Below are 12,165 nucleotides of genomic sequence, written 5' to 3' on the forward strand. Positions count from 1 at the left end.
TTGTCCATAGCCGTATTATCTCATCGGGGTTCGGATTTGTAGAGGTTAGAATACAACGACACAAACATTGAATTAATATTAGAGGAATCACTTGTAAGATTACAGGAAGAGTCATGTACCTGAGAGATAAGATGAGATGCTGACTGGCGTTTAACTTTACCCTTAACTACATGTACAAAATAACTCAACTAACATGTACCTCCGCATATTGACTCGTTACCGGTACTGTCACGCTCTGATCTGTTTCACCTGTCCTTGTGTTTGTTTCCACCCCCTCCAGTTGTCACCCATCTTCCCCACTTATCCTCTGGGTATTTATACCTGTGTTTTCTGTGTGCCAGTTCATCTTGTTTGTTCAAGTCAACCAGTGGTTGTTTCTGCTCCTTTTTCCCAAGTCCCAACTCATCCTCCTGGTTTTTGACACTTGCCTGTCTTGACCCTGTACCTGCCTGTCTGACCACTCTGCCTGTCCCTGAGCCTGCCTGCTGTCCTGTACCTTTGTTCCACCTCTGGATTACTGAACTCTGCCTGACCTGAGCTTGCCTGCCATCCTGTACTTTGGCCTCTACTCTGGATTTATCGACCCCAACCTGCCTTGACCTGTCATTTGCCTGCTCTTGTTGTTACAATAAACATTGTTACTTAACAAAGCCTGCACTTGGGTCTTACCTTGATTAGTGATAGGTACAGGGGGTGGGCGTGACACAATGCAGATAGCCCGGTTAGCCAATGTGCGGGGGCGCTGGTTGGTCGGCCCAATTGAGGTAGTATGTACATGAATGTATAGTTAAAGTGACTATGCGTATATGATAAACAGAGAGTAGCAGCAGCGTAAAAGAGGGTTGGAGTCTTACTACAGAGTTCTGGAAGAGGGTGCCACTAACTATTGTATAACATCCTCCAGGATCTGAAATGATCTGTGAGGGTGAAAACTGTACTAGTTTGTGAATCACAAAATGTATGTTCCCCTGGCTTTGCCGTTAAAATTAGAATGTAAAACCTGTCCAACCCATGCTTTACACAATCTAGTCGTGTTTAATATCTAGGGAACTAGGCCTGTTTAATCATCACTGATTAAACAGCCATCGACCATATCATTATATAAGCCATGGTTATTGTGTCCTTGTCTAAATGTGTACACTCAAGTCAAAGCCATCCCAGCTGTCTACAGGTAACAACATACTGTATGATAGATCAGTCTAGTTCGTATTTGAAATGGGGAGAATGGAAATCTGAAGAGAACAGAGAGAGAGGGTAGAGAGTGCACAGAAAAAGAAAGAGAGAGAGAGAATAAAAAGAGGTGCAGGAAGCAAAAGTTAGGTATATTCACAATGTTTCACCATGTCCAACTCAGTTCATATAATTATTCCACGAAATATGAATATATTAAAGGCCTCATTCTTACCTGTTACTGGGTTATATGTCTATCAGTTGTAACATTGTCCAGCAGTATAGTATGGTGTCTTAGCATAGATTTAAGTCATTCACGGGCCCCAATACACATGGGACATGAGGTGGGAGGAGCTAAACTGACACAAATAGGAAAGTCTCTCTCTCTCTCTCTCTCTCTCTCTCTCTCTCTCTCTCTCTTCCTCCTCCTCCTCCTCCTCCTCCTCTTCCCCTCCTATGCGGCTAACACCTATCACATTAGCCACCCTCAACATCCGTTAGGGGATTTAACTGTTACTTGCGTTTCTTCTCTGCAGGATCTCACCAAGTGGAAAAACCGTCGCAAGAGCTTCAACTCTGATATTGTGAAGAAGAAAGAGGAGAGGGAGCAGACCACAGCGAGCAGCGGAATAGGGAGCCGCGGTTTCCAGAATTCCAATTGGAGGTAATAGAGTGACAGGTAGACACCAGGGCCAATGATTTAATTTGGGCACTCTACGGAAAACAATTTGCAAGGGGAAATTATAATGGGGCTTTCTTACTGGACATGTCCAGTTGATCCCTACATGTCCACGTAGTCCCTGCCTGTTCTTCCGTTTGGTGCCCGATGAACATGAGGGGATGAGCTCATGAAATATGGTCTGATTGAATGTAAGATTTAAAAAAGGAATCTATGATTGATGGATTGATGAAAGTACTGTATCTGCTAGACTAGAGACTAGACATCCTCAAATACAAATCCTACATGTGTTCGAGTTATTATGTTCTCTATATTCTATACAGTTACCAAAGGGCATTTGGGCTAGCCATGCCATTTTTGTACAGACAATTAGAAACATACAGTGCCTTCAGAAAGTATTCAGACCCCTTGATTTTTTTCCCACATTTTGTTGCATTACAGCCTTATTCTTTGTCATTATGGGGTTTTGTGTGTAGATTGCTAAGGATTTTTTAAAATCTGTAACAAAATGTGGAAAAAGTCAAGGGGTCTGAATAGTTTCTGAAGGCATTGAATAATCCTTTATTGGTTGAATATATTTTACCCTGTTTTAAAGTATTTCATCATCAGAATTCTAATCAGTATTTTTAGATGTGTTTTCACTGTCACTCAAAGCTGTCCTGTTACTGTACAAGTACTTACTACACCAACAAACTCCGGTCGATGACAACTCAGGCACAAATACAGGGCCATGCAAACTTTTGTGTTTTTACAGACTTTTGTTGAAACGTTTGCCCTGAGAGAAAGTGACCTGAGACTGTGTTAATGAATGAACAGTAATTGTCTCTCTGCAAAGCGTTGTGTGAAAGTGTAATCTAATCGTGGCTTAAATCCTACCTCACCTCTTTTTTTTTGTTCTTTCAAACTTCTCTTTCCCTCCCCCTTTCACCTTTCCTCAATCCTTTTCTCATTCTGCCCTCTCCTTTTATCCCCCTCCACCTTTCACTTTTTCCTCTGGTTTTCCCATCCTCCCTTGCCACTTCACCTCCTTTCCTCGGCTCCTTTCTCTCTTTCACCCATCCTATCTTACTTTTCCCCTGCCCTCCTCTCTCTCTCTCTCGCTCTCTCTCTCTCTCTCTCTCTCTCTGTCTTTATCTCTTTCAATCGCTTACATAACACCTTTTAATCCCTTTCCCCTCTCTCTTTCACCTCCCTTCCCTTCCATCCCTCTCTCCCCTCACCCTCCTCTCTCTCCCTCCCTCTCTCTCTCTACTTCACCACCCTCCCTCTCTTCTCCATCCCCACAGCTCCATCGGCAGTCGCCTCAACTCCCTCGCCTCTCTGGACCAGGACGTGTTTGAAGACGCCGCCCCGGTCCTCCGCACCCTCCCTCCGAGGAGCTACACCTTCGACAACCCCTACACCCCTCTTGACCACCTCAGACCCACTAGCTCCTCCGTGCTCCCCCCAAGGGAGGAGGCGTGCGCTGCCACCACGGCAACCAACAGGGCTGTCCCGCCTTCTAGGGGCAACATGAGTGACAGTATCGACAGTCCCTTCGATTCTGGTAGCGACATCACTACCACTGTGGGTCGCACCCCCAACTACAACCCCTACGTTCCAGCCCCGAATCCTTCAGAAAGAGCCCCAAGCCTGGCCTCACGGTACACCAGTGCAGCCAAGACGGAGGAGACCTTCAGCACCACCACCACCCCCAGCCTACTACCCAAAGCTCATGAGCCCAGTCGCCCATGGGTGGGGAAGGTGTCTGAAGAAGTGACCCCATCCACTGGTGGTGGCTCTCTGTACATACAACAGCCACAGTACAACTCGGTGGTGATGGACCCACAGCCCGTGCCTCCTGGTGTGTCTCGGGTTTCTGCCTCTCTCCCCAGGAGCTACATGAGATCGGACAGCGCTCGGCTCAACTCTGTCGTCATGCCAAGGCCCTTTGGGAGCCAGTCTACAAGCGTCGCATCACTGCCACCCGCCTACACCGTGAGTACCGTAGTATACAGTAATATCACCACACTTTCCAGTTCTGTCTGTGTGTGTAGTTACCTCAGGACTGCTTTCTGCAGAAACTGCTTTTAGTAGACTGGAGGATTTGGGTGAGGTACTTCAATGGCTGTGGGTTATGTTCATTAGGGCACGCAACGTTTTTGCAACAAAACATTTAAATTAATGTTTCTTAATAGACAAGTCCAGAGAATCGCTACCTGTTCCAGTCCATTTTCCTCTATTTGTTACATAATGAACAGGACCTAAGACCGGTAGGAATGTTGTATTGTGTCGGTCGCAACGTAGTCTATTTCCAATGTAGTAGTTGCTCACACGCCTTATTTGTTTTATCTGTCAGTGAATAATGAATGAGGCTTTTTTGAACTATGTGACCATTTACTTAGCAAAGCTGCTGTTTCCAGCCTTGTCACTCTATTACCTTCAATTTCGCTGTGTTAACAGTTGATGTTATTCTTCAATAACACAGACCCCAAAGTAAATCAAGGGGAGAAAAATATATTTATTCAAAAATAATAAATAATAGTTGTTATGCTGGGAAGTAGATGGTCATTCTTCCCTGTTCTCAATATCTTCTCCTCAGAACAAAGCGACAGGATCTAATTTATAACCCAACTCTAGCCTGTGGTTGACCAATTAGAATTCCTCGCAATAAAACTGTGCCAAGTATCCTGTTTCAGGCCTAATGTATAGACAATTCGGACCAATGAGAACTTGCCACGTAGCTATGAGTCCTAGACTGAAATTCCCCTGTGTCTCTGTCCCATTAATCTTCAATTCCATATTACAGAAAAACATTGATCGTTAATTCCCTCTTTACCTTTCATCCTCTGCGTTGTGTATTTATCTTAAAATATTCGTACAGCTTTTACGAAGGCGTGTAGTATAGCATCAGAAGAATATCATTAGTAGGGCATTTTGATATAAACAGTTTGGGTGATTATTTGAGTGTTAGTATTCTCGGTAACCCAGAACATAGAGGCAGATGCTCGATTAGGTTCTAGGGGGAGATGGAAGATGCGAGATATCAACGAGATATCATCAAAGATGCAAACACCTGTGAAATCGTGATTTGTCCAAATAATCAGTGACGAAGAAATCTGCACACTGGAACGAAGTTCCTCATTAGTCTTTGCATCCCACAGTTTGTGGGATACCATCCTATGTTACGTGCATCTGTCCACCAGCGAATAACTTGTGTCATGAACTTGTTCAGGCAAGATCTCTTTAAGTTGTTTAGCATCAACACATTGGAGCTAGCAACAATTCTAACTAGTATTAGTATATTGTACATTAAGCTTGAGAGAATTCCAGACAGTGTTGTCCAAATAGTTACTTTACATCTCTCAGTCTCTATTGAGTTTGATACAATAGTAATAATGAAAAAACTATTGGCTCACGACTTTGATCATTTTATAATTGTCCCTCGCGATGAAATCGGTGAGGGGACTATGGATCTGTGTCCTTTGTACGTACATCACACATGATATCTCAGACACCACTGGCCTGATTTTGATGAAATGATGTGTCTTGCCATAGAGATCCTGCATTTTCAAAATTACACTGACTGGCCAGATTGTGCCGCTATAACAAGCGTTTGAAAGGCCAAGCGTCTGACCCCGTTAGACCTAAAGTCATTTAGAATGAAAGTTATTCCTCTGGCACCGAATGACCGATCTGCACAAAACTTGATATGTGGGATCTGGGAACAAAGGTCTCTCAAGCAATATGTTTCAGGCTAGTACCTAAAACAACAACGCTATTGACCAATAAACATTTTACTTGGGTGTAGTCTGGTACATAAATGTAAATAAATTAGTCAAGGATATTTGTATTGTGACAAGATGTGGCACACATGTTGCAAACACTATAAAGACTCAGAATGTACAAGAACATTCCTATCAACCACACTGTGGCACTATAACTGGCACATGTTTATTTCTCTTGATCTGTTTGACTCAGTCATGAAATGACACATGCTCAGGGATATGACTCTTACTAACCCATGCGATATCTCTGACACCACTGGCCAGATTTTGACGAAACATTGGTGAATGATGCATTTTGCCGTAGAGCTCCTTGATTGGCGCTGCGTCATTCGTGCGGGATGACATGTTTACTGTTGGCTTGTTATGACTTTGATTATTATTTGTTCACAACTTTTAATTATACTAAATTGAGCTCAGGTGCATCCTGTTTCCAAAATTGAGCTCAGGTGCATCCTGTTTCCATTGATCATCCTTGAGATATTTCAACAACTTGATTGGAGTCCACCGGATGTAAAGTACATTTAACAATGTAAAAATAGGCTACCTTTTAACCATATATATACAGTGCATTCGGAAAGTATTCAGACCCCTTAACTTTTTCCACATTTTGTTACATTAGAGCCTTAATCTAAATTGGATTAAATAAAAACAATTAATCATCAATCTACACACAATACCCCATAAAGACAAAGCAAAAATAGGTTTTTAGAAATGTTTACAAAAAAAAATTACAATAAAATAAATAATATACCTTATTTACCTAAGTATTCAGACCCTTTGCTAGAGACTCAAAATTGAGCTCAGGTGCATCCTGTTTCCATTGATCATCCTTGAGATGTTTCAACAACTTGATTGGAGTCCACCTCATGTAAATTCAATTGATTGGACATGATTTGGAAAGGCACACCTGTCTATATAAGGTCCCACAGTTGACAGTGTATGTCAGAATAAAAACCAAGCCATGAGGTTGAAGGAATTGTCCGTAGAGCTCCGAGACAGGATTGTATCGGGAAAGGGTACCAAAACATTGGCATTGAAGGTCCCCAAGAACAAAGTGGCCTCCGTCATTCTTAAATGGAAGACGTTTGAGACCACCAAGACTCTTCCTAGAGCTGGCCGCCCGGCCAAAATGAGCAATTGGGGGAGAAGGGCCTTGCTCAGGGAGGTGACCATGAACCCGATGGTCACTCTGACAGAGCTCTTGAGTTCCTCTGTGGAAATGGGAGAACCTTCCAGAAGGACAACCACCTCTGCAGCACTCCACCAATCAGGCCTTTATACTAGAGTGGCCAGACGGAAGCCACTCCTCATAAAAAGGCATGTGACAGCCTGCTTGGAGTTTTCCAAAAGGCACCTAAAGGTCTCTCAGACAATGAGAAACAAGATTATCTGGTCTGATAAAACCAAGATTTAACTCTTTGACCTGAATGCCAGGCATCACGTCTGGAGGCACCGCTCATCACCTGGCCAATACCATCCCTACGGCAAAGCATGGTGGTGGCAGCATCATGCTGTGGGGATGTTTTTCAATGACAGAGACTGGGAGACTAGTCAGGATTGAGGGAAAGATGAACAAAGCAAAGTACAGAGAGATACTTGATGAAAACCTGTTCCAGAACGCTCAGGACCTCAAACTGGGATGAAGGTTCACCTTCCAACAGGACAATTTGTAAACATTTCATTATGGAGTATTGTATGTAGATTGATGGGGGGGAAACTATTTAATCAATTTTAGAATAACGCTGTTACAAAATGTGGAAAAAGTGAAAGGGTCTGAATACTTTCCGAATGCACTGTAGGCTCCTCTGATGGCTGACTCTCAGAAAAGTGTGAACGGAGAGACGGATTTCACCAAGAAGCTGTCGGCCCCCAGCCGCTATATCCAGGTCATGACCTCTGAGGATAAGGCGCACTCCCTCTCCAGCTCTGCCCACAGCAGTGGAAAAGAAGAAGAAGAAGAAGAAAAAACACTTGCCACAACACTTGTCCCTACCCTGGCCCCTTCTCCTGTCCCTTCTCAGGCCAGGAGTCCTTCACCCGCCCTCCAGACCCCAAAAGTGGCCTACACAGCCCCAGTCAGTCCGTTACCTACAAAAGACACTAACCAGGTAGGTTTAGATTTTGGTTATTAGGCAGATTAGACTTTTTAAGGGCACATTTGCAGTATTCCAGAGCTGAAGCCAAAAATAGCACATAGTAATAAGGACATCACATGTAAAAAACAATTTGTTAAAGAAATGTTGGAATATAAGTAGCAGTCACTGCACTGGAGCGAGTGAGCGAGCATACTATACTATGTGCATACTATACCATGCAGCTAGTGCTACATACAGTAGGAGATACAGTAGGATCGATGCTCCCCATTGTCAGAGAGCAACTAATAATTCATAGTGAAGAACAAATTTTATTCTTTCCCTGGCTTTGGAACACAACCTGGCATTCTTAATGTGTGTGTGTGTTGTGTAGGAGAGCTACGCTGACATGCGGATCAGTCTCAACCAGAAGCCCAACAGCAGTCGAGACTTTGGCTTCCAGACAGAGTGGGACTCCACTGGAGCACACGTCACCTCCATCCAACCAGGTAAACACATACATACACACACACACACATTTAGCACAAAACACACACGTTTAGCATGGTTAAAACAAACAAAGAGTAACAACTGAACCAACTGTCTGATTTAAACCGGGTACATACAGCATGTTGGAGGATAGTGAAGGAAGAATGAGCACAGAGTAATGGCAATTAATGTAATGGTATCAAACACTTGGGAACCATGTTTAATGTTTTTGATATCGTTCCAATCCAGCCTTAACAATGAGCGCATCATTTGATTTAAAGTGACACCAGCCTCCACTGGCACAGCAGGCTCATCTCTCATTTCAGTGAGAAAGTTTTAAAGGTTGTTTATTTAAGCAATGGACAATATGTGAGACACTGGGAATAAAACTTGGTTAGATTTGATTAGTGGACAATGGCTTCACTCCCTTTTGTTCATAAACCATTCATAATTCACACAGAAGAGTAAATACCATTCCACTGCTAACACTGCACCAGTAGCTGGAGGTCCATGAGTTTGATGTGTTTGATACCATTAATATGATTCTATTCCAGCCATTACAATGAGTCCGTCCTCCAATTTCTGCCTCTGCTGGCCACCACACATAGTGCCAGATACCTTAGTACAGTGCCAATAGACCGTGAAATAGTGAAATACATGTAGTTAAACTAGTAATTTAACTACAGTTTGCAGTAGCTTGTTGGTAATGTAATTAAATTCAAATATGGGTAGTGTTTTTAGTAGTTAATTACTATTTTGCCATGTAGCGGTGAAACTAACTACTGCAACTACACTTTTTTTTGCAAAAAAAGTAGGCAAGAAGTTTCATACATTTTTGACATCACACCTTCCTAATTTACACTTGAATTCAAACATTATGTTAACAGTTGACTCCAGAGTGATCTGTTCTTGCAAATTTGTAGTCTCTGATATTTCAGATTTAGATATTAGTATTTATCACAAAGTAGTTTAGTTCAGTAAACTATATGTTTCTTAAGGGTAGCTTTAGTTCAGTAAACTATATGTTTCTTAAGGGTAGCTTTAGTTCAGTAAACTATACGTTTCTTAAGGGAGCTTTAGTTCAGTAAACTATATGTTTCTTAAGGGTAGCTTTAGTTCAGTAAACTGTATGTTTCTTAAGGGAGCTTTAGTTCAGTAAACTATATGTTCCTAAAGGGTAGCTTTAGTTCAGTAAACTATGTTTCTTAAGTGTAGCTTTAGTTCAGTAAACTGTATGTTTATTAAGGGTAGCTTTAGTTCAGTAAACTATATGTTTCTAAAGGGTAGCTTTAGTTCAGTAAACTATATGTTTCTTAAGTGTATCTTTAGTTCAGTAAACTGTATGTTTCTTAAGGGTAGCTTTAGTGTAGCTTAACTTCTTCCAGTGGGAAGTAATTGGTAGCTTGGTAAACTATATTACATAAAATTAAAATTAAAAATAAGAGTTATGTAAAGGAAAGACACCAAGAGACTACAAAAAATACTATTTATGCACTATTTATACATACATTTTCATATTCTTATATACAGTCCAGTTAAATTAGATCTTTAGAAAGAGGAGAGGCGCTGTGATACAGTATGTTTTTTAATCCGTTTTTTTTTGCTAAACTTGCTTTTTGCCTGAGTAACCTCTGGTGGCAGCGCATTCCATGATGACGTGACTCTATACATAACTAAGCAATGCATTAAATCTCTATTTGGTTTGGGTACCGTGAAGAAACCCATAGTGGCGTGTCTGGTGTATTTTGAAGTGTATGCAAATACAAGTGGCTAGGCATTTTCAACACACTAATGTTTCTTAAAATTACTAGAAGATAAGTAGTCAGTAGCAGATCATGTGCCCGGCCTTATGTAGGGTAGCCTCTATCTAGGTCAGATTTGCTGGGGTTGTCTCTCTCTAGCCTATACTGTATTTACTAGGGGAGTACCTGATACCTATTGTCATTCCACCCCTGACTTTTCAGTAGTCCAGTTCTTTCTCATCAATGTAAATGAGGGAAGGAGACAAGAAGCTGAAGCCACTTTAAAAAGTTGAGATGATTTATTGCAATCGCTGCCTTGTCCTATCTCTGTATCTCTCTATTGTAACAGTTTAAATGTATCTTGACTGGTCTACATCACTACTGTGACACCTGTTTTGCCCTCTCTATTACTCACCCCAATGCCTTCTCTGCCCCTACATCTGAGACCCAATTCCATCTCTACATATCTATCTCACCCTCTGTGCACTCTACACTCTCTATATCTGACCACTGTTCCTTCCTTCTGTTCCTTCTTTACCCTCTCTATCTGACCTCGCTGCCCCTCTCTGTGCCCCGCAGGCAGCCCAGCCGAGCTGTGCCAACTGCAGGTGGGCGACGAGGTGATGTCGGTGAGCGGGCAAAGGGTGGCAGAGATGAGCTACGGCAAGTGGAAGAGCAGCACAGAGCAAGCTCTGCAGCAGGGAAGCCTTACCATGGACATACGCCGTCACGGCAGGAACAGTGAGTAGACGACTAGAGAGATGTGTGTGTTACAGAGTATTTGTAGAATGTCAGTGTTATTTATGTTTTCTGTGTTGGTAAACTATTGCGACACGTTAAACTGGTCAGTACATTTTTCTGGTATCATGGCTCAATTATTTAATGGCAGTTTAATGATAATTTCCTTCGTTTTCTAGTCCTCTGTTCTGGGATAACCCTTTAGTTAGTGATATGTGTGCCCAGTTTTGACTATCTTCCCGTCTCTGCCTGCCTGTCTCTGTCTGTCTCTCACTGTCTGTATGCTTGTGTTTCTATACTTCTGTTTCTCCTTCTATGTCTGTCTGTCTGCCTGACAGTCTGTTTGTGTTTCTCTGTCTCTGTCTGTTTCTGTCTCCCTCTGTTTTCCTTTGTGCATTCCTTATGTGGTGTCTACCTTGTGGAGAACTAACTCATACTCAGGCACAAGATCCTACAGGTCCGAACTCTGTACTCCAGCACTGGATTTGAAATTATACAATGAGTATGAGGTTAAAGTGCAGACTGTCAGCTTTAATTTGAGGGTATTTTCATCCATATCAGGTAAACCGTTTAGAAATTGCAACTCTTTGTACCTTGTCTCCCTATTTTAGGGGACCAAAAGTATTGGGTTCAAATTTACTTGTGTATTAAAGTAATAACAAGTTAAGTATTTGGTCTCATTTTCATAGCACGCAATGACTACATCAAGCTTTTGACTCTACAAATTTGTTGGACGCATTTTCTGTTTGTTTTTGTTCTGTTTCAGATTATTTTGTGCTTAATAGAAATGAATGGTAAATAATATCTTGTGTCATTTTGACTCTACATTAAGGTGGATGCCTCCATGATTATGGATCATCCTGAATAATAATGAGTGAGAAAGTTACAGATGCACAAATATCATACCCCTAAGATGTGCTAACCTCTAATCATTACATTAAGGCAAGGTGTCACACTGGTATAAAGGATTTTGGAGATAGGCGCAGGAATACAAATTAGAGGTTTTTAATACTCCCAAAACAAAACATGTACACAAAAACACACACAATAATCTGGAACAACCAAAGCAAACTGCAAATACATCCAACAAATGTGTAGAGTCACAAGCTTGATGTAGTCGCCAGGGAAATGACCGGACCAAGGTGCTGCGTGGTGAGCGTAAATTTTTCTTTATTAAGAATGTCGCCAACAAAACAAGCCACAACCGTGACGCTTACTAGGGCTATACAGGCCACTAACAAAGACAATTACCCACAACGAAGGTGGCAAAACAGGCTGCCTAAGTATGATTCCCAATCAGAGACAACGATAGACAGCTGCCTCTGATTGAGAACCACACTCGGCCAAACACACAGAAATACAAAACATAGAATGCCCACATCACACCCTGACCTAATCAAATAGAGAAATAAAACGTCTCTCTAAGGTCAGGGCGTGACACATTAAGTTTTATATGAAACCAAATACTTAACCTTTTACTAATTTAATACACATATACGTGTATTTGT

General features: G+C 41.9%; 1 protein-coding gene across 12 annotated transcripts in view; it reads left to right on the plus strand.

Moving 5' to 3' along the window:
• LOC139395912 (LIM domain only protein 7-like) overlaps positions 1-12,165 on the plus strand; it is a 121,926-nt gene that overhangs the window by 78,552 nt on the left and 31,209 nt on the right. For all 12 annotated transcript variants that reach the window (XM_071143226.1, XM_071143237.1, XM_071143230.1 and 9 more), the window contains 5 exons: positions 1,707-1,834; positions 3,136-3,826; positions 7,416-7,724; positions 8,083-8,197; positions 10,499-10,660. In XM_071143226.1, coding sequence (XP_070999327.1) covers positions 1,707-1,834; positions 3,136-3,826; positions 7,416-7,724; positions 8,083-8,197; positions 10,499-10,660 — 1,405 coding nt within the window. The remainder of the gene's footprint in view (positions 1-1,706; positions 1,835-3,135; positions 3,827-7,415; positions 7,725-8,082; positions 8,198-10,498; positions 10,661-12,165) is intronic.

The sequence above is a fragment of the Oncorhynchus clarkii genome, chromosome 3, assembly GCF_045791955.1.
Source record: "Oncorhynchus clarkii lewisi isolate Uvic-CL-2024 chromosome 3, UVic_Ocla_1.0, whole genome shotgun sequence".
NCBI lineage: Eukaryota > Metazoa > Chordata > Actinopteri > Salmoniformes > Salmonidae > Oncorhynchus > Oncorhynchus clarkii.